The sequence below is a fragment of the Scomber scombrus genome, chromosome 16 (genome assembly GCF_963691925.1).
Source record: "Scomber scombrus chromosome 16, fScoSco1.1, whole genome shotgun sequence".
NCBI classification, from domain to species: Eukaryota; Metazoa; Chordata; class Actinopteri; order Scombriformes; family Scombridae; genus Scomber; species Scomber scombrus.
The window spans coordinates 20216376-20238727 of record NC_084985.1 but is presented as its reverse complement, the minus strand read 5'-3'; the positions used below and the strand labels follow the sequence as shown (position 1 = coordinate 20238727).

Here is a 22352-nt window from a genome sequence, read left to right as displayed (position 1 = left end):
CTTTCGGCGAGTAGCCTCTGTGACGTCCTACTCTGCTGGAGACACAACAGCTGAGAGGACCGAGTGAGAGGACGTTCCTATAAAAGGTCCTGCCTCCAGAATTGGGGCGTATGTCTGTGGTTTGGAACTATTCGCAAGTGTTCCCTACGGATAGTACATTTGTAATTTGCAATTACCGCAAAGCAGCATAATAAATATGGCAGTGCCATATTGGCACTTTTTTCCATAACTTAAATTGAAGTTGTTCTTTTATTTTGAACAGTCAGTGTTTACATTTGGAAAGCCATGTTGCATTTATGTATGCATCCAGTGGGGCCTCACAATAAAATTAGGCATAATGTGTTAATTCAACAATAGGAGATATGTTATGTTGTTACCTAACAGTTTTGGTGTAAAAAGCCTGTAAATATCGGTATCGGGTGATATTGGTATCGGAAATTAAGCGTTGGGGAATATCGGATATCGGCAGAAAAGTCAATATCGAGCATCCCTACATATAGCAGTGATGTAAAATAACATAGCAAAGCAAAAAGCATAACTGCTGTAAGGTTAAAAGTGAGAGGAAAAAGAGGGAGAACAAATTATTTCTGTCACAACACTATTATAAAATTATGAATACATGGATATGATAAATGCCAAACGATGTTGATGGCCTACAAAAGGAGAAGCTTGAATGAGGCAGTTTCAACCTTTCAAGAGTCAGCGAGTGAAAAGGTGTGTGGGTTTATGGCAGCTCTCCATCTCAGCCTGCCTGTGGCTCGACAAAAGCAAAATGATTACTTTGGTTTGTGTCCAGGGCAGCCTCAGAAAATCCAGTTTACAGCTCAATAAACAGGACGCTATATTAACTGCGGACTCCTGACGGCAGGTTCACAGCGTTTTCTAACCAGGCATGGCAGAGCAGAACTGACACACTTTGGCATAGGAAGAGAGATTTTTAGCCCACACAGACTGTGCTGGTGAAGAACTAGTGCATGCATGCATAACTAGCACGAATTAAGCATAATCCGGGAGTGTGCATCTGCATTTACCATACAGATATAGTAGAGCTCTAAAATATATACACACACACACACACACACACACACACACACACACATCTACAGGCGTATAAAGTAAGAACCCGTATACAAGCTGTTATTATATACAATAAATAAATAGCCAGGTAAAAAGTATTTTGGTGGTTGGCAGAATATTATTTGCCAAGCACAGTAAATCACACTAGTCAAAACACAAGGCAGTTTGCTGTGATATGCTGACCTTGAAGGGTATATTACATTCAACTGGACTCAGTATAGCATTCGGCAGATCACTCTTTTTGAAAAGAAAGGGCAATGATTGTGAATCATCGGAATCCGTTATGACAAACGGGATAAAATGAGAAGAGAGAGAGAGTTGTATAAATGAACAATAGAAGGTGAGAATTGGAAAAGAAAAGAGTTGGCATATAGGCAGAGAAAGAACAAAAGGACTGAATCAAGAAATCACAGAGACTTATCTAAATGCTAATTTCTGAATTGATTCTTTTGTTTTTAAAGGGCAATTGTCACTCTGTTGGACATGATTTTAAGAAAGACTAGAGAGTCCACTTTAATTTAGCTACACTTAAATTTTACCACCTTTATTGCCAAATGCTCATTTGCTACATTTGTGCCACTACAAACATGTTGCTGAGTGAATGCAAAACAATAATTCATGAATTAAAAACCCCTCATTTCACGTTATTCCCACTGGTCTAACTCTCTCTCTCTTTTTTAACCTCTAAAACTGTTTGGGTTGTGGTTTAAAAGCTGGAGTGTTAATATCTAACATAACCATGGCTGCTGTATCTGAACCAGTGCACACCAACTGGTTCTGAATTTTGACTATTGAATTCCAGCCAAAGTTTTATTTGTCATTGTAAGTCTTTCATATGCCAGCACAGAGGATCATTTTGAGGGCAAAGTGGTTCAGATTTGGAAAGGGTCCAGGTTTGATAAGTTACATGCTGACACATGTTTGATCTGTCTGGATGAATACCTGCCCTGCACAGCAAATTATGAAACACTGTCACCATGACAGCACGCAGAAAGGGCTTCTTCTAATAAACTACCCAGCATGCCTTGGATATCCTACAGTTGAACTAGAACAATCACGATGATAGCACATCTAGGAATGTGCCATTGGTGCTATCTCAGGATACTGCACTTACTGTAAATGCACAGAGATACTCACACACAAAAACATGAGTGAAACATGCTTGCACAGGATACACTAACTCACTCTTTCACTCACACACATACACATAAACACACATACACACAGATATGCCTCTGGGGTTAAGCACGTCTGCCTCCCACTACAGTGTGACAGCAAGCAGACACAGAGTAATGAGATCCACTGCAGAGAGCCAGTCAGCAGCACACTGAGCAAAAGACAGAGAGGCAGAGACAGAGATGCTCACACTTTGCATCATGTTCTACGTCAGTTAACAAATTGTTTCGACCACAGTAGATACTTCATCTGGGTTTTCCTTGTGTTTACACTGTGAACTGATGAAGATGGTAAGAAATCACATCAGTAATTTCAGTGATATACAATATACTCTTTTCTCTTCTTTTTTTTGTAACTGTACTGATTTTTTACATTAAAAAACAATATCAAAGTTTCACACACACACACACACACACACACACACACACACACACACACACACACACACACACACACACACACACACACACACACACACACACACACACACACTTATTTATCATCTCCATTATCATATACAAACAATGACCAGACAAAACATCAGTTAAAGGTCTGTCTGCACAATTTTAATTAGAAACATGTATGACAACTGTATGATATTCACAACCTGGAAGCTACAAACGTTGAGGCTCGGTCACCCATTGGTTGGAATTTTGCGAGATGACCCAGCCAATAAGCCCTGGTCAATGTTGGTTTGACCTTAGAGTCCAGCCCATAAAGTATGCTGCTAAGACCTCAATGTAAGCAAGAGCTTGATTGTTGACAGCCTTACACAGCAGGTGATAAACCCGACCTTGAATTTGATTCTGTTTTTCATTTCATTGTCAGCAAGTGAAGTGAAGCCAGGGGAAATGTGATCTGTGCAGTTGGTTCTACTGGTGTCGCTGCACTATTTCAATCCAGCTGCCGATTCTATAACAGTCATTTACCTGTGAATGTAAACAGAGAGGTACAATAGATTGAGACAAGAAAAACAAAATCAACTGTAATTTAGAAATATGTCTAGATAAAAAAAAGAACATGATAGTGACTTGACATGTTTGTTCAAGGTTCATATGAGGATTGAAAGTAGAGTCTGAGCACCTAGAGAAGAACCAGAGGGTCAGCTGTACCTCTGACACAATGCTATCAGCGACAGTAATCAGGACTCCCATTTAGTGACAATTTAGCTGAAGGAAATTTTTGGCAATCTAATAATCCAATAAGCATAGAAGATAAGCTAAGACTTGACAGCAAAAGAAATCAGGCTAATCTTAATAATCACCATGCATTTACATATTGTAATATGTATCATTCCTTATAAAGCATATTATATGTTTTTTATCAACGTTGGACCGTGTGTAAAATTCTAATATTACCTAACACAACTCTCAACTTAATTGATTATTTTCACTAAAATCTGTTTTCTACACACTATTATTTCACACTTACAATGCTGTGTGATCAGAGCCTGTAAAAATAGAAATATTAAGAGACCTTAAGTTTGCCCTCTTTCACACAAGCATTAGCAGATTTTCTTCCACTTGTATTTTTTCATTTTTCATGCTAGATGCCAAAACTGAGTCCCTAAAATAGTCACTAATGTTCACACTGAGGTTATATGATACAAAACAGACGAAGGAAATTTGAGATATTTCACTGTATGAGTCATAAGCAGCTCAGTAGGGAGCAGTTGTATGCGCCCACGCAAATACTATATCAACTAAAGGCTGTGCTTTACTTAAAATAATCCAAACTTTTCTCCATCTCAGGCGAGTCGTTGCCATTAGCAACCTCCAACCAAATCCTGATCCGCTTCACCTCCAAAGGCCAGTCGAGTTCTAGAGGATTTCACCTGGTCTACCAGGGTAAGTGTGTAACACGCAGGCATACTCTCATGCCCACAAATAAACCCTACTGGCTTGTTTCTTTTGGATTTCCTCTGTTCTAATAGCCCCAGTTCCCCTCCATAATAGATGACTTGCTGAGTTATTTCGTAAGGATTCACCTTCAGCCACTCTCTCGGCTGTGATGTGCTTGTGTGTGTATGCGTGTCTTCTACAGAGTTGTGTGCTGTGGAGCATTAACACTGTAGAAGTATATAAGTCTGTGGAAAATGTTGTACTTAAACTCCTCCTGTCTTTCTATTCCCTTAAGAGGAACTTTGCTCTTGAATTGTTATTTTCCTTAAACAATGCACTGTACCAAAAATGGCGTTTGCTGCAGATATCCGAAGGCAATGGCAGCTATGGAGAAAATTTAATGAATAAATAATTCATTTTTTGTATTTTATTGCAAGTCAGCTGAAAGAAGCACGAGGAAAATAAGAGAAGCTGAATATTTTGTATAATATATTTGGGGCACACTGTGACCGTACTGACATTGACAAATATAATAACTGTTCTAACAAATCACTCCATTGATCAAATAAATTGTGAGTTTTATAGAAATCCATCTACACCTTTAAGTGTTTAGTAAACTCATTTTAAAAGCTTTCAGTAGAGAGAAGCAGAAAAGTCATATGTGTTTTGGAAATGTCACAAATAATACCTTAAAATCAATCATCTATAATCACCCTTTCTTCTTCTCTTCTCCCCTGTAGCTGTACCAAGAACCAGCGCCACCCAGTGCAGCTCAGTCCCCGAGCCCCGAAACGGCCGCCGTATGGGCAACAACTTTGCTGTTGGCGCAGTGATTCGCTTTGAGTGCAGCCCAGGTTATATGCTGGAGGGATCGAGTGCCATTGAATGTTTGACAGTTCCCAATGCCCTGGCACAGTGGAACAGCTCCATACCCAGCTGTATAGGTAGGACATGACACAAATACTCAATTACAGATAAACAGAGACACTCACAAATACATCAAGTGTCTGTTGAGTGTTTTTGTTTCTCTTTATTAGTTTCTTCTATCTTTCCTCTCTTCACTCTCTTTCTTTCTATCCGTCCTTCTATCTCCGTCTCTTGCACTTGATTTCTTGAGAGTTAAACTTGTTACTCTGACACAGATGTGGGCTCCCAGCCATTGCCTGCAGCAATACACAGTGATTCAGCCATACGGCACACAGGTGGCAGGTACTGCTGAGGGTCACAACTACACGCAGGCATACACTCACATATAGAGATAACTACATGTATATACACACACACTCACGCACACAACATACAGCTGTGGCAGATGCCCCTTCGCTGTCACCAGATGTGAATTGCACAGAACAAGCTGCGAGGACAGTGTTTGAAGACTGTAAACACTTCTTAGGAGTGTTACACTGCGTCTGTTATCATTTGTGCGTGCTAGTGTATGTCTGTGTGTGTGCTCGCATGGCCAGGTGCATCAGCCTGACTGTGAAGTTGAGGATACCAGCAGTTTTATAATTTAGTGATGCAGGCTTAACATCTGTTTGTTTTTTCCCCCTAAAAGCTGAAATGTAGCATGATAATTTAATTTCTTACTCAAAATTATGATTATTTCTTTGTGTTGAATTGTGTGATTATCAGTCTATTTGAAATATAGACACATAAATATCCTTAATCCCACTCAATTCCACTCCAGCCCAATCACATCAATATTTGACTATAAGACTGAATAATATTAAGGCATTTCTTTATAGTTATTTGAGTGTACAAATGCACACATGCCTATTACTCTCCTCGCATCTTTGCACATCCAGTCTGTAACCATGACACATTTTTTACTCCATCTTCCCACAGTTCCATGTGGAGGTAATCTGACCCATCGAACTGGGACCATTTTATCTCCTGGGTTTCCTGAACCTTACCTCAACAGTCTCAACTGTGTCTGGAAGATCACCGTTCCTGAAGGATCAGGAATCCAGGTTTGTTAATAGAGTTCTCTACCTTGGACCAAGGATCCTCCTGGGTGACAGGATTGTAATAATCAGATTACACAAAAACATGTTAAATCCATGTGTGAATAAGGGACAAATTCTGTTATGTTAACAACAAAATGTAAATAAATCACATTCCCTAATCCATCTCCATTCCAATCTTAATTTGTCAATCCCCTTGCAACACAAGGAAGTACCAACCAGCTGAAATATAATTCACACAAAAATATTGTCAGGATATTAGCTCATGGGAAACACCAGTGACAAACGATTTATTGGTAATCTCGAATACAAAACATTACAAAAAGTAAGAATCTGTGTTTTGGGGACGGAAAGGAAATCCAGTTAAGCCATGCATACCACAGACAAATGAAAATATAATCTATTTACACACAGTCCAAATACTAGCAGATGATCATATTTTACTTATAGACATGCGATATAAAAGGAAAAGATTCATATTTAAGAATTTATTTATGTATTTACTCATTTATTTACCTTCTCTGAGCATGTTTTCATATTTTTCTTAGCTGCAGAGATCTGTCCATTCATTTTAACGTAGGCCCCAGTGTGAAAGAAAACATATATATAAAACTCTATATTCAGTCTGTTAGAGGAATTAATAGATTTTATTTACCTTTAGCCTTTAGTATTTACAGCTCTACATGGTCTTGACCTCAAGTCCCTGTGTGATGATATGTTTTCAGCTTACCAAGGGCTAATTAATAGAGCCACCTACAAGGTTTAGCCTTTACAGTTCTCTGGGTACAGAAGACCAGCTGAATGATGAGTCTATAGACTTAAGAGACGCTTCAGAATTAAATTTAGCAGATCACTATACCAGAAACTCAGATTGTACCTAAAATAAATTTGTATATATAATTGCCTCTTCAATCACTTTTCTTTCCACGGACTTAATTCAGTTTGCATATTCTTATTCTGTGATGCATGTGTGATGGAACTCCAGCAGGAACCCGGGCAAGGTCCCTGCGGATCTGCCTGAAAGTTTTTAGGCTTATGCTTCAGCCTCTGTGGCTAATGACCTCAGTGCCATCCCTCAGCTATTAGCTCCTCTACCTCAGCTGACTGTCCTCACAGGTCAAATACAGGAAATGGCCAAGAGGCACACTTAGCATGCTGCATTATACACTAACATCGCAGTAGCTCTAAAGTAAAGTAAACCTAGAGTAACAAGATAGAGCCAAGTCTCCAAACTATATCTGCAAGGTAAACAGCACTACACTGAAATGTATGCATACTTGACTGACAACCTTATAGTTTAGTATTACACACATACTTTCCCATTGTGTTCATACTCTCTGCAGTTGAATCCTCCTCATCCCCTCTATTCCAATGCCACCTCATCTCTTTCACACTATGGTCCTCTTCCTCTCTGTCTGTCTTTCTTACTATTGCTCCCCCTTCTACCAGCTAGCAGAGACGCATTAGATTGGACTGTCACGTTCCAGAAGAGAACTTAAAGGAGCAAGGTGCCTTGACGGCACATTTGCCGTGGCCTCCTAATGAAAGATCAATCTGTGGTCTGCCTTGCCTCCCCAGGATGGACCAGAGCCCCTACCGCCCCCTTTAATTGGCTCGTATCCGATTTATATCCATCCGAGGCAGAAGAGAGGGCCGAGGAATGGATGTGAGAGGGGACAGAATGAGAGGCTGGGAGACAGTGAAAGAACAGAGGAGGACACATAGAATACTGAAGACTTTTAGCTATAGATGGAGAACAATAATATAGTACATGGCACAGTGTAGTATCTTTTGACACTTTAATCTGTAAATGTCACGGGTAAGCCTACTCCAATTCTGCAATTCATGTGGTCAGTAATCTAGCAAGCTGTACATCGTGACTAAGACAATGTTGTAGAAGTGTAATGCTAAATTGGTGTACAGGACTCTTAAGGTTAAATCAGTTCTTAGCCAAATGAACATACCTTTTACTCTTTCACTGTCTCTTTTTATCACACACACCTCTTGCGGTCCTCTCCCACTCATTAATCTTCAACCCTTCAACCTCGTCTTTGATTTAGTATTCTGCTCCCTAAACCCCATCCTCCTTCCTGTTTTCACGCCGTTGTTCTTCTTCCCTTCCATTTCTTTTCCCCCAGTGTCCACTAATTGTCTTATTTTTTCATTCCCACTTTTCTGTCTGTCTCTCTCATGTCTCAGATTCAGGTAATCAGCTTTGTCACAGAGCAGAACTGGGACTCGCTGGAGGTGTTCGACGGAGGAGACAACACTGACACCATGCTTGGCAGCTTCTCAGGTACTGCTGTGCACATGTTTGCATTGTATGTGCATCTGTGTTTGTGTGTGTATGCTTATTTTCTTACACAGTTGGCAATGCAAAATAGCTAGATTAAATGTAGAGTACATAAATGCAGCTGGTGTAGTCATTAGAAATCCCAAACTGTTTAAGCTTTTCCTGGCAAAATCTTTGTACATTTCTACAAAGGTTAGTCTGTTTTCTGTTTGGAGTTGTAGTGAGTATTTGTTTACAATATCAGTGTTACTCCATAGTGCAGATACAGCAACAGGGAATTATGCTTTTGTTTGTGCTTGGAACCAAACCAAAAGTAAATGTTAGATGTACCCTGAAGTAAAGAGATGAAAGTGAAATGCCAAGCTCCCAAATTTGAGTTATTAAACGACCATTTTTAAGGTCTTATCTGTAAAACATGTGATTGTGTTGTTTCCTTCTTTTTTTTTGGAAGGATTTATTTTTCTCTTATTATTATCAGCGATTACAGATCCACACATTGGAAGAAAACGAGTCCCTTTGCTCCTTGTCTTGTTAGAGGCGAGGAGGTCACACTATAATGCATCTGCTTTCCTAAATCTCCTAATGCACTGATACACAATCGTTCACGCATACACCTTTATCTGCATGCACACATAAACACACACTGACATACACACACACACACACACACACACACACACACACACACACACACACACACACACACACACACAAGCAGTTGAAATCGCCAAACTTTGAAAGAGCCTTTTGCCTGTAGCTCATACACTTAGTTATGGTCAACCTATGCTGGAGATAGCATTGCTAAACTCCACTATTAATCTTTTCCCCCAAGGCACCACGGTTCCAGCTCTCCTCAACAGCACCTCCAACCAACTCTACCTCCACTTTTTCTCTGATATTAGTGTGTCTGCTGCTGGATTCAGGTTGGAATACAAAAGTAAGTTAAAAAAAATGAAACAGTAAATGACTTAAAGTACCAACACCCCAAGAACAACTAGAAAATTAAATAGAAGTACATTTTATATCAAGACTTGCTGGTTCTGTTTCTCCTTCTTTTTTAAGAGGAAGTTGATCCTACAATGTTGAGTTTGAATTTTCTCTTCCGTAATTTCTTTCCTTCTTTTTTCCCCCTGCTGCCTTTTTTTCTTCCATTCTTCATCGCCTCAGCGGTGTCGCTAACCAGCTGTCCAGAACCTGTTGTTCCCATGAATGGCATCAAAGTCGGGGAGCGTCTTCAGATGAATAATGTGGTGTCTTTCCAATGTGAACCTGGATATACTCTGCAGGTAACATCTCTTACCTTCACATGCATTTCAGTCATAAAAGAACGTAAACTCACATTGATGGTTATCCTTTTCTGTCCTTTGTCAGTGTCTCTCTTGTCGGCTTTGCTGTTCTTCACGTACATATTCAAGCAGTGATCCTTTTTTCACAGTAGTCCATAAAGCAAAATGTCAGAGAAAATAAACTGTCAGGGCTTTCCACATATGATTTGAATTTGATCAAAATTGTATCCATTCAAATACACTTCAGCCTATATTTATAGGTTGTGGTGGTTTGCTGTAAAAGCACAGACCATAGTGAATCTACTGTCATCTAAGCTTAAGGAGAAGGTGATATCTGTGATGCAGCAACTCACACAGATTCTGTTTAAAAGTTTTCTCTCCATAACGAATAGGTCTATCAGCTTTGTTCTCACCAAGTTCCAGTCCCTATCCTAATCTAGAAATGCTAAACTGGGTCCATGTAATCTTGCCACGGCAGTGGTGGTGTGGTGGCGAAACCAGAAGGAAGTTTTAAAAAGAAAGGTTTAGGGGAATGATGCCAATTCTGTTTCTCTCTGGTTAGTCAAAATAATTATGATCATTATGAATCATGACCTCCATTAAAGATGTCCAGACGTATTACTTGAAGCAAATTTCTGAAGACAGTTTCCTCTGGGTAATCAAATAATAGTGTCTGTTACTTTTTGTTATTGCTGCTAACATAGCTGTTTTTCATGGTATTAACAGTAATAGTTTGCAGTTGGAAAAATTGGAGAGAATTATGTAAATGCACCCAGCTATAAATGAAGTCACTAAACATATAATCAACATTAATTACATCTGCACTGCACCAGGCCTCACTTTGACGTTGTTGTTTACCTACATGTCCTTGACGCTTAGATACTAGAAATATGTCTCAGTATCAGTAGATAGTAGAGTGGATGAAATTAAAACATCATCCCTTGAGCTTGAAAATGTCTGAAGTCATTATCAGTAGCAGTCCTTGATCAGTGAGACATGTGAAAGAGTATATTCTACCAGTTCAAATGACTTCACTAGCACGTTGTCTTGGTGTCCTTATTACAGTGGGTTCAAGGCTTCTTCTGATTATGACTATAAACACATTTTCAGAAAGGTCAGCTGAGTCATTCCTTTATGTTCTAACATCAGAGATATTCTTATAAATTACTATAAATTGTTTAATCTTTATAGCTTTGAAACGCCTCTGCAGCTCTTTTGAAAAAAAAAAATGAAAAAAAAGACTTGTTTTATTGCCTGTTTTGACAGGGCAGCAAAAAAAATGTGTGCTTCTCTGTAATCGTTCCCTCTCTGTTTCTCCCTCTGTATGATCATTTTAATATGCTTGTGATGCTCCCTCTCTATTGTTCTCTGTCACTTCAGATGGATTTAGTCATTTAGTCGCCACATGAAGTCATGTGGAGACAGGCAGCAGGTTCAAATAATTGGAGCAACAAATGAGTGACAGTGGGTAGAGCAAATTAATTCATAGCCTCCTCTCTGTTGCACTTTTGTCTTTGTGTGTGTGTGCACATGTTGGCGCATGGGTAACGCTTGAAGGGAAACTCGCATATCACATGTATGCCTGGGACCGTCAGACGATGGAACTACCCACCTCCTCTCTGCATAGGTAAAAATACCTTCTTTTCCCTCAGATGCTTCCATTTCTGCCCCTATTACTGCTTTCATTCGACTGTGTGACTGTTTTTCTTTTTCTCTCTCTCGCTCTCCAACTGAAAGACTTGCATTGAATTGCTTTATACTATATAACAGTTATCCATGAAAGTAGAATTTGATTAGTATATTACTACATGCCATAGTAGACAAAGCTATATTTTTCCCCTCTATATGGTTTTACAGTTCACATAGAGATATACTTTGTGAGATGTGCAGTAAAGGTTATTCTTCTGACTTTGTGTCTGTGCTTGAGTTTTTGAGAGATTTTGTAATTTTGAAAATAATTTGATATTTCAAGTGCCTTGAAAGCTTAGTGAACACACTGAATAAAACAACATACGGTTCTTTCTCTGTTTTGTTCCTTGAGTCCTCCTGCCTGTGAGAGCACCTTGATAAACGGGTTCCACTTATTGGAACAACCTACTATTGCCTAATTAGTTCCATCTTAGACCATGATTGGTTGAATTCGAGGGAACATTCATTGTGTTGGCATCAGCAGTTTCTTGATTACCTCAGGCTTCTGCTGCTACAGGATAACATTTAACCCCTCACTTATTCCCTATAGAAAAACAATGAGGTACAGCACCTTGGTTTTCTCTGTGGGGTGTATATAGGCCGTTTGTCCTATTTATTTCTTAATCGTCTTCCCTCTGTTTGCCTTTTTTCCCTTCCATAATCTGTCTTTCTGTTTTTTTTGTTGTTTTTTTTCCTTGAATCAGCTAATTCTTTTCAGCATCCTTTCATCTTTTATAATTTTGGTGTCGGGATCTCTTGCTCTTTTCATCTTTCTTGATCCATTCATCTCTTTTACTCAGTATTTCCATTCCTTTTTTTTTATTTCACCCTTTTCTTAGCTGTTTTGAATCTTAAGTCCTGGATTTCCGTCAGGAAAACATTGAACCATCAGTGGTTTAAGATGAAAGGAGAGGGCTGACAAGCAGTAAGATATATAGTGTATGCTTCACATATATCTCAAGTAAAAAGGAAAGTGCCTCTGACTTCTTTAGTACATTTTTAATAGCTTTTTTCTGTTCTCCCGCCAGACATAATGCAGTTTACATTGATAATTGTGGCTGCTTGACATCCCACATTTTTGAGTAATTTTTGAAATACGTGTCCTTAATTTCAAACAGAGGTACTTGAAAGTAGACTTCTCTCTTCTAGTCAACAACTGTTGATTAGTCTATCTGAAATGACATTTTTAATGTTCAATTAGCAAGCTAGCTTATTAAGCCAATGTTACCTACTTGAGTTTGTTCAAATGCAAACCTCATCTGATTTTTTTAAATATTTCCTGCTAAACTCAGTCTTTAATATGCATCATATCATGCAAAGGTTAAATCTGCATGTCTCAGCCAAAGAATCAGTGTCTTTACCACTTGATGATCCATGGAGATGAGGAAAATTAAGAAGATTAAATCTGTTCTTGGTTTGCAGTATATAGAGCCAAGTCCTAGTAGTATGAGTCTGACTATGAACAATGCTAGATAAGAATAAGGGTTATGCTACATTTGACTTTTCCTGACTGAGGAAAAATGTAGGCTATGTGTTTGGCAAATGTAAAGCTAACCTGGGTTTTGTTGGCAAGTTGTGTTAACCTCCTCAGATATAATAAACAGCAGGGTTATGATTCAGGCCCAAATCACTAAATAGGAGTTTCATATCATATACACAGTTTTTTTCCATTCAAAGTCACCATGTATTTTATATAGCACTGTAGTAGTTGAAAGGTGTCCACTCCCACTTCAACTAAACAAAGAACTGAAACAAACCATGACTGTGACATTATTTTAATTTGGGCGAAGCACTGTTTGCCGATGCTAATGAGATGCTTTGTCTGCCCTCTGCTAGCTCAATGCGGTGGAATCCGGGAGGAGATGGAGGGCATGATTCTCAGTCCCGGTTTCCCCGGCAACTACCCTAGCAACGGTGACTGTACCTGGAGAATCTACCTGCCAGTCGGTTACGGTGAGCATGAAAGGCTCTGACAGCATACCACACGTTGGCATTTCCACACTCGAGAACTTTTTTTAATTATAAAACTCGTGGGGTTTGATTGTAGAGTGACATGATTTGTTTGTTGTTGTAGATGCATATAGTAAAACTGATTAAAATCTGAGGGCCCCATGCTGTGCACATTTCAATTATGTCTTGGCAGTTCTTCAGGAAGATTTCAGGAGTATTTCTTATTCTATTTCCTACCATTTTCTCCAGTAAGTATCAAATAATTCACATAAGCATCAAACATTGAACACATTTGTTTGTTTGTTTTTCTGCGTTTGGCAGGAGCCCACGTCCAGTTCCTCAACTTCTCCACTGAGGCCAACCATGATTTCCTAGAAATACGCAATGGACCCCTAGATACGAGTGCCGTGATTGGCCGATTTAGTGGCCAGGATATACCGTCCTCCCTTCTCACCACCTCCCATGAGACTACAGTATATTTCCATAGTGATCATTCGCAGAACAAACCGGGGTTCAGGTTTGAGTACCAGGGTAAGAGAACAAACACAATGATGTTTAAGAAACTGTACTTAAACTGAGTCACAGAGATGAATTATGACATGCTAAAGCAAAATGATAAATCGTAATCTCAGGAATGTTTGTTTTGGGGTTTTTGGGGTTTAATTTTCAAGTTAACTGATGTACTATTACTGTCACTTTAGTGTGTGGTGTATGCATGTATCCATAACATTATTGAATTAGTTTGACACAACTGATTGTGTCAAACTAAGCAATCCACAGAACCCGTAAACTCCTTAGATCTATAAACTCTATCTATATAAAACTGTTGATTACTTAAAAGATTCCTCCACCATGTTCCAATAAAAGGCTTCATTGCATACCCCATGTCTACAAATGCAACAGGCACACGAAGTTTGTATTTTGGGATTCAACAAATGAGCCGGCAAATCGAAAGGTAGCATTGTGCATTTACATAATTATGTGTACATTAGCATATAAATCAAACATTATATTTGCAAATACCCCCCTTTTGCAGTATTTGCATGAGTTATCTCCCACAAAGGGAAGCTGTGATCCATAGAAATCAATTTCTTTAGTCATATTTATATCCCGGCTCTTCAAGGCTCACTGCCTGCTCCACTTTTGTATCTGAAGGAAAAAAAAGAAGAATTATTTACCCACACTACTTCTGATGACTGCATCATACTCCTCTGGCATTTTTTTTTCCCCCTCTGAAAATTCCTAACTGAGGAGGAGGTGGAGGAGGAGGAGGAGGATGAGGAGGAGGAGGATGAGGAGGAGAGAGTGGGAGTTTGAGAACAAGGAGGAAGAACAACATAAAGATGAGGAAAGGGAATTAAAGATTATATAAAATAGACAACAGAGGAAGCTCCACTATCCCATTGATGTTGTCTGCAAAGTATTCACACATTTAGACAAATCAAGCGGTGGTTGTATAAATTGATTTGTAGCTTCGGGCAGGAACAAACAATCTGAAATAGTCAGGTGGTGAGCATCTGTAGGTCCCCGCAGTGATCATCAAACCAATACTTGAGGCATTAACAAACAATAACTGGTCTGTCTTCTCTTTGAACATGAGATTTACAAAATTACAAATATGCTTTGTGGGTCAGGGAGGATTATAAGAATTTCTAGATAATTATATCTGTTTTGAACCATTTGACTTTTACTTTAGAATATAACTTTTTTTTGTTCATTTAAAATACAGCTAAATAAGTCGACTGATTGAACTGACTGATGCATGTGCCGTTCTCTCATCCTCAGCTTATGAACTACAGGAGTGCCCTGATCCAGAACCTTTCCACTATGGAGTGGTGGTGGGTGCCGGTTTCAATGTGGGCCAGTCTATATCCTTTGAGTGCCTGCCTGGGTATCAGCTAGTGGGATATTCCATCCTCACCTGTGAGCATGGCACCACACGCAACTGGGATCAACCTTTCCCTCGCTGTGAAGGTAAGGGATGAGATTTGTCAATAACAAAATAATGTGCACATTTCACTTTTAAGTGTCCGCTTCATGAATGCAAAACCAAAGTAATAACACGATAACTTCCTGTTTACAATGCACTGAACTATTTCATCATTAATGCAAAGTGCAGCTATTGAAATAATGATTATCTATTATGAATTATGCAATTAAAGTGAATTATCACCCCCCATTAATGAAACAAAGTACTCTTCAATGAAAATCAATACTACACTAAAGAGGAATGGAGACAAATAAAAGATGAATAAAACTGGGGCTAAATTGAAAATAAAAGTAATGGGCGCTCTTTCTTTCGCCTCGTCCTTGACCCACATTCTCACACTCCAGCTGTTGATTATCCAATAAGGCAGGCAAAATTACACAGAGAGGTGATGGCCGTGACACTGGAACTTTGAATGAGCGAGCAGGGAGATAAATTGGAGTGAGAGAAGGAGCAACAGAGTGAAAAGAAGATACAGTTTATTCTCTCACAGCCACTTGCTTTTGTATAGGCCTAGCCTTTTCAATATTCACATCAAGTTTGAAGCTCACAGATAATTGCCAGAGACCTGCTAGAATATAATACTTGTGTATAGTACCCCCGTGTGTGTGTGTGTGTGTGTGTGTGTGTGTGTGTGTGTGTGTGTGTGTGTGTGTGTGTGTGTGTTGTGTGTGTGTGTGTGTGTGTGTGTGTGTGTGGTTTCATGCACTGTTATGTGTATTTTTTATATGTACAAGAGCTATACACAATATATAAATACGTCTGTACAATAATCATATGTCAGTGTCTCATTTCCAAGTACCATGTACTTTGAAGCACCCTGCTGCACTGATGCAATATGTGTTGATATACACCATTAAATATACTATAGCACGTACTGTAGCAGTGTAATAGTATATAATATGTACAACATTGCACTAGTGGAAAACTGTCTTGCATGACACATGACATTTCGGAGAACAGGCGAAGGCATATATTTGTTAATGTTTGCCACTGTGTTATTCATCATATGTGGAAATCCATCGATGCAGGTTTGTGTACATGTATGTGTGCTATGATGTGTATTAGCCATCCACAATGACCAGGAAGAGGCAGCCTGACACTCCTGACTGTGAATGTAATTGAATTGGCTTTATGCAGTGACCTGGTGTGAAGAGGTAATACAGAAGGAGCTCAAGAGAATAAAGAGATCTGAACACATGCACATCACTGTCTCACTGATTTCCATTTTAGAGTGAAACTGTTTTTTTTTTTTAATTGTTCATTTTCTTTTAGAGATTTCAGACCATTGAATACCATTTTTAAAGACAAAATAACATTTAGTTGACCTTTACTTGACCCAGATCAGTAAAAGCTGCCCTTGAGTCTCTGTATCACTCCACTATTTGCATAGATTTCCTCTCAGAGTGGTGGAGGCACTAATACATAGACGTTTGTTACTTTGCCTCCAGTTACTTGGCCCTGCATTATAAAGGTAAAAACGGACATTATTTCCTTTCTTTTTTTTAACCATTTTTACATGACTGTAGTAACATAGTACTCTTGAAATTGATTTCTGGTATTTAAACATATGTTATAATTATTTAGCATAAGTATAAAATGGCATATGTATTGTAAAATCCAGGCATTTAGATATGTACATTGACATGAGGAATTTCAGGAGATTAAGTCCTAAGTAAGTGAAATTAATTAATGTAGAAAAACAATGTGATATAGCATATGGAGAAAGGATTTGAGAATGTGAAGGGTTACGTTTTCTCAGAAGTAATCCTATTTTTTTTTTTTGTGTGTTGGTTTGTTTTGTATTTAGAAACAATTGCAGAGCTGTTTCAAATTCTCTGTTCCCACCCAACCCTTCAAGCAAACCCACACTCTTCCACACATATAAGACTTAAGTAGCTTTCCAGTCGATGGCGTCAGCCAGAGGTGCAACTCCATGGAGTCCAGGGTTTAATCAATTGGACTGATCAATAGCTCATTTAACAGGTGAGCCATCAGCAGAGGGCCCACTCAACCACAGGGCTAAAGCAGGTAGCTGTATAACATGAACGCACACAAACTGAGGGAGAAACAGGGATAATACATGCAATCTCTGCTTTGGGAACGATCGTATACCCAAAGGCATCTGAGGGTGTGTAGTTAAGCCGAACGCCCCGTCTGAGTTACTTGAGATGTCTGCTCAACTGTGATTACTGCTCCTTCCTGGTTTTCCTGCTCCGCTACAGTGAAGATGGGGTTTCTCTGAGGGCACCAGCGGGAATGTTTAGGCTTAGTAATTCGGTTAGACCCTCCATGAGTTCCTGAAGAATGTTTGAAATATAGTTACAGTCTCACCACATGCAAATTTGAGGCCATGTGCAAGGATGTGTGAGTGTATATCTCCGTGTTTCTGTAGGATTTCAAGACACGCGTGAGTGAGGTTCTGATGTTCTGATGTTCTGATGTTCTGAGGTTCTGAGGTTCTGAGGTTCTGAGGTTCTGTCATTGACAGCTCTGACATACACGTGCTGTCGTAACCTTTCCTGTCACTCAAACACACACAAGTTTACACACCCATGAATATCCTCTCCTTATACCATCCAAATACATATACACACACGCACACCTCCAAAGCCCAGTCCACACTAACCCCTCGCCTCATCTTTGCACACTCTTTTCACCCCCAATGGGAAAGGGTTGAGGCCTTATCTTAGCAAAACACTCCATCCAAGTCCCCACTTGCTAACAGGCTTTGCTGGCTAATCTTTAGCTCAGACAAGCGCCTGGGCACTAGACGAAGAGCGAAGGAGAAGGGGGGTCAGACACTGAGAAGGGAAGCAGAAGAATAGGGGGATGAAAAATCCCCTTTTTCCATCAATGGCTTTGGAATTATGCATCTTTCCTGTTGAGTTCCTGGCCAACTGCTATATACTCTGCTTCTTATTTTTCCTTCCTCCTGTCCTCCTCTTAGTGCCATGTGGTGGAAACATCACATCAGACAATGGGACCGTCTTCTCCCCGGGTTATCCAGAAGAGTACCCCAGCTCAGCTGACTGCTCCTGGCTGATCACTGTGGCTCCTGGCTTCGGCATCAAACTGAACTTCACCCTGCTTCAGGTTCATGGGCCACACGACTTCATCACTGTCTGGTAAGAAATGACTTCTGCATGGAAATTGTTCTTGTAAAAACAATGTGTATATTTTACATCTTCCAGTTCTCTCTTTAAGCTGGAATTGTTTTATGTTATATATCTATAATATAACATGTCATACTTTATTCTCAAGTGTCGTCTTAGATGTTACCGTGCTAATTTATTGCTTTGCTATTCCATTCTTTTCTTTATCACCTCTAATCCTGTCTTCCAATTCCTTATCACCTACTCTTGCTTCTCCACCTGTTTTGCCATCAGCCTTTTTTTCTCCCATATCTATAACATTATGTTGCTTGACAAAACTGAGTCATCTCTAATTCCTCTGCCCCTGTGGTTTCATTCACAGTCATCTTTATGTGACTCAATATCTTGCTGTTTCTTTTTATCTCTGTTTTGTCTCATGTCATTGTTGCTGTTCGTATTTCCACCGCTCACTCCCTATTTGCCCGCATTCATTCCTTTCAATACATCTCCACAACCCTTTCGTTGTTTTGTTTGGTTTATGTGCAAACATGTAGAAAACACAAATGTAAAGATAACACAAGGAGAATAATATTTTGAATGGTTTCATTGCCATAGAAGTATTATTGTTTTTTGATATATTCAGAGCTTTAGCAAATTGAAGAAAACTTTAAGTGGCAAACTGTGTGGCAAGTTTCTGACCATCATAGATGTATCTGTGGGGTTTGGCATTTTGTGAGCAATTCTAGTAACAGGAAAATGTTGAATTAGTATTAATATTATGTTCATGTCTTATTTAGATGATGTATCATTTATATTATATCTCCTGAATACCAAACACTAACATGTAATGAAAAAATGCATCTAGTCACAGAGGACCAATCAGAGCCTTTGGTGAAATATATATCCTCTTCTTCAAAGATGTGTGTGAGAGAGAGAAAAGGAGATTGGCTGGTGGAAATGTGTGTGAGCTCTGTTTTTTTGGGGGTTTGTTTTTTTGTTTTTGTGCCAGGGCGCTTCAAGTGATGCAAGGTGTATGTCTTTTTGCCTGACTCAATATCAGGGGGCAAAGCTTGCTTTCATCACCTCCATAATGCACGGCTGGGCCCTCCTATATGTGCGACCAAAGACAGAATTTTGCATGCATGACGGTTGCCAGTCCCAGTTGATCCCCTCTCCCCGAGGCAGGCTCCAAAGAGATTCGACTGCCAGCCAACCTGGCAACTTGACCGCCACATGAAAAGTCCACATGGCGTGGGGTGACATCTATGTTTACCACAAGATATAATAAAACGCACAACCACATAATCATTGGGCTAATTATAGAATTTTTTTGTTGTGAAGATTTTTAGTCTGTGGAGAGTTTATCTCACCAAGTCGACAAGGCTAAAGTAAGCCATAATGTACTTTCTGTCTTATTGTTGCTCTTCTGTAAACAGCCCCCACTGTGTTGATCTTTCCCAACAAGCTCCCACAGAGCCAAGATGGGGACTATCATGTTCCCCAGTTTCCAGTTACCACCTCTGTGTATCTATCCACTGAACTACTGAGCCAAGGAAATGGGCCCTGTAATGGCGGCTTGGCCAGAGTGCTGTCAGGCAGCAGTCCCTAGCCAGCCGTTTCCAGAGCTGCTTGTAATCTCCCATGCCCAGTCTGACAGCCAAAGACAGATGGTTTTTAAGCTGAATGGTTGTGGCAGGAATCTGGGAGCTGGCTTAATCGGCCATGCCCACGCCAGGGGACTGCCAAGGCTGGGCCACAGCTTCCAGAGACACTCCCATTGGATGGCAGTTAGCAGGAACAGTGCAATCCAAACCTGTCTTTCCACGCTTATCTGTAATTTTTACCTTATTTCAGAATAATCATCCAGAGCAGCCCAGAGTAATTGCTTTGGTTATGATGAAGTGAGAGCAGCTTGGTTATACTCTGCTGCTGGAAGCTGCTTGACAAAAATCTGGCATGTGGCTTTCTTTGGTTTCCACAGATATGCGTCACTGAGCCTCAAAGTGCTTTATGGTTAGAGAGTGAGGAGGCTACTGAGAGAAAATCCCAGTCCTTAATTACCATCACTTTATCTCCATTGTTTTGTTATATTTGAAGTTTTAGTTGAGGTATGACTTTTTAAAAAAAATTCTCTTTAGGGATGGTCCACAGGAAACTGCAAGGAAACTGGGAGTGTTCACTGATGGTGAGCCCAATGAGCCGCCCAGTAGCACATCCAATCAGGTGCTGATACGTTTCCGTAGCAACACAGAGAAGGGTGGATTGTTCCGTATCGGTTATCAAGGTATGTAAACTCATCCAATTTCTTTCTTTATTTCCATTATTTATCATTTGACATGCTTACATTCAACTCCTTGTATGTTTGGTTTCTCTGAATAAAGCTTACAGGCTGCAGTACTGCTTGCCTCCCCCTATCATCCCTAATGCGGAGATCCTGATGGCCAGCAAAGAGTTTAAAATTGGTAAGTGGAAATGCTGCTCACAAAGAAGTCTGCTTACACACATGCAACCACACACACATTAACTACTCTTTAGGTATAAGTGACTTTTTCATATTAGATGGTGGTCCCGTCCTGACCTGCCAAAGTAAAGCACTCTGAAGAGTTACGCCCACTGTCAGTTCACTTTCTTCTTTTGACAGTTTTCATTGCCCTGTATGCCCCATACTGACTACACATCCCATAAGGCAATGGTACTAAATACAGACTCAACCCAAACTGCATCACCTAGGGAATTTTGAGGCAGCACTATAAACAAATGATTGTAATGAAATAATCAGAAAGCCAGAGGGATTTGGGGCAGGTGGTCTCATTCTCCCCTATAAAAGACAATGGAGATTAATTCCCCCTATCTGTTTATTTGCATGCCTCTTTAACTGTTTATTATTCAGAGAGACAAAGGCAGCAACACTGACATAGTGTTTCATCTATAGGGTCCCCAGAGGGGATTTATTTTGGTGCTTCTTTCACTGAAACACTCAATTGATCACGATTACTCCTATGTCCTACAGTATAAATATTCTGGGTTAAGACCATTGATTGGTAATGAAGACAGTTTTGCTAGCATCAGTCCTTTAGATTGTTGCTTCCATCTTTACTTGTGAGCCTGATCTAACACTCACTGCACATCCCCCTCCTCCTTCTCTCTCTGTCCAGGTGATATAGTGCGCTACAGATGTTTTCCAGGCTACCAGTTAAGTGGAAACAGTATCCAGACCTGCCAGTTAGGGACACACTTGGAGTTTGAGGGGCCTCCACCCTCATGTGATGGTGAGTGTGTGCCTGAGGCTTGAAAACATCATGAAGCGCCAATGTTATATCTCTGTATAGTCTAAGATTCAGAGCGGTAGTCCTTGAATTTGATTTCAAAACCATTTTTGTGTCTTCTAAAGAATATATAGTGTTTTAATTTTTATTTTTTCTCACATGCTCTGTCTATGGTTATTGGCCCCCGTTAATTACAAAAAAGTAAAGGAGTATTCAAACTCTGGGTGAAGGTTTTAAAATGTCTACTGGTTCATTAGTTTAATGAATCAATTAAACTAAACCACAGCAATACATAGTTGAATGCTCAGTGAGTACTGGTGTTTTTCCATCTTTTAACTTAATTAAATAGGAATTGTGTATTCCAAGAAATGTACTTAAACACTAATAGGAAGCTGCTACATATATTTAATTTGGTGCTGAACACCAAATTAAATATACAGTTTAAACACACCAAGAGAAAAAAGACATCTAAACTTTGGGGGACAAAAGTAAATGTGAATAGCGGAACATGGGCTAAAAATGTACATTTTAAAACCTCCAGTTTAAGAGTTCAGAACTCTTGCATCTCTTATTATTCTTAACACACCGCATTATTTTGTCATTCAAAATGACTTGTAGATAGATAGTGTCTTATGCCTTGTTTAGTGTGATTGAGTTGGTCTCCTTCCATTCTGTCTATTTGAGATCTGGTCATGACTCAAACTCAACTATAGTCCATTTTAGAACTG

The 22352-nt window shown here is 39.6% G+C and overlaps 1 protein-coding gene across 1 annotated transcript in view; it reads left to right on the top strand.

The window, feature by feature from the left end:
- Positions 1-22352, top strand: part of csmd2 (CUB and Sushi multiple domains 2) — a 240549-nt gene that overhangs the window by 182794 nt on the left and 35403 nt on the right. The window contains exons 34-47 of the mRNA XM_062436522.1: positions 4005-4100; positions 4835-5038; positions 5940-6064; positions 8258-8354; positions 9184-9288; positions 9519-9637; positions 11195-11264; positions 13163-13279; positions 13598-13807; positions 15062-15250; positions 18214-18391; positions 20497-20642; positions 20740-20820; positions 21514-21627. Of these exons, the coding sequence (XP_062292506.1) occupies positions 4005-4100; positions 4835-5038; positions 5940-6064; positions 8258-8354; positions 9184-9288; positions 9519-9637; positions 11195-11264; positions 13163-13279; positions 13598-13807; positions 15062-15250; positions 18214-18391; positions 20497-20642; positions 20740-20820; positions 21514-21627 (1851 nt within the window). The remainder of the gene's footprint in view (positions 1-4004; positions 4101-4834; positions 5039-5939; positions 6065-8257; positions 8355-9183; positions 9289-9518; positions 9638-11194; positions 11265-13162; positions 13280-13597; positions 13808-15061; positions 15251-18213; positions 18392-20496; positions 20643-20739; positions 20821-21513; positions 21628-22352) is intronic.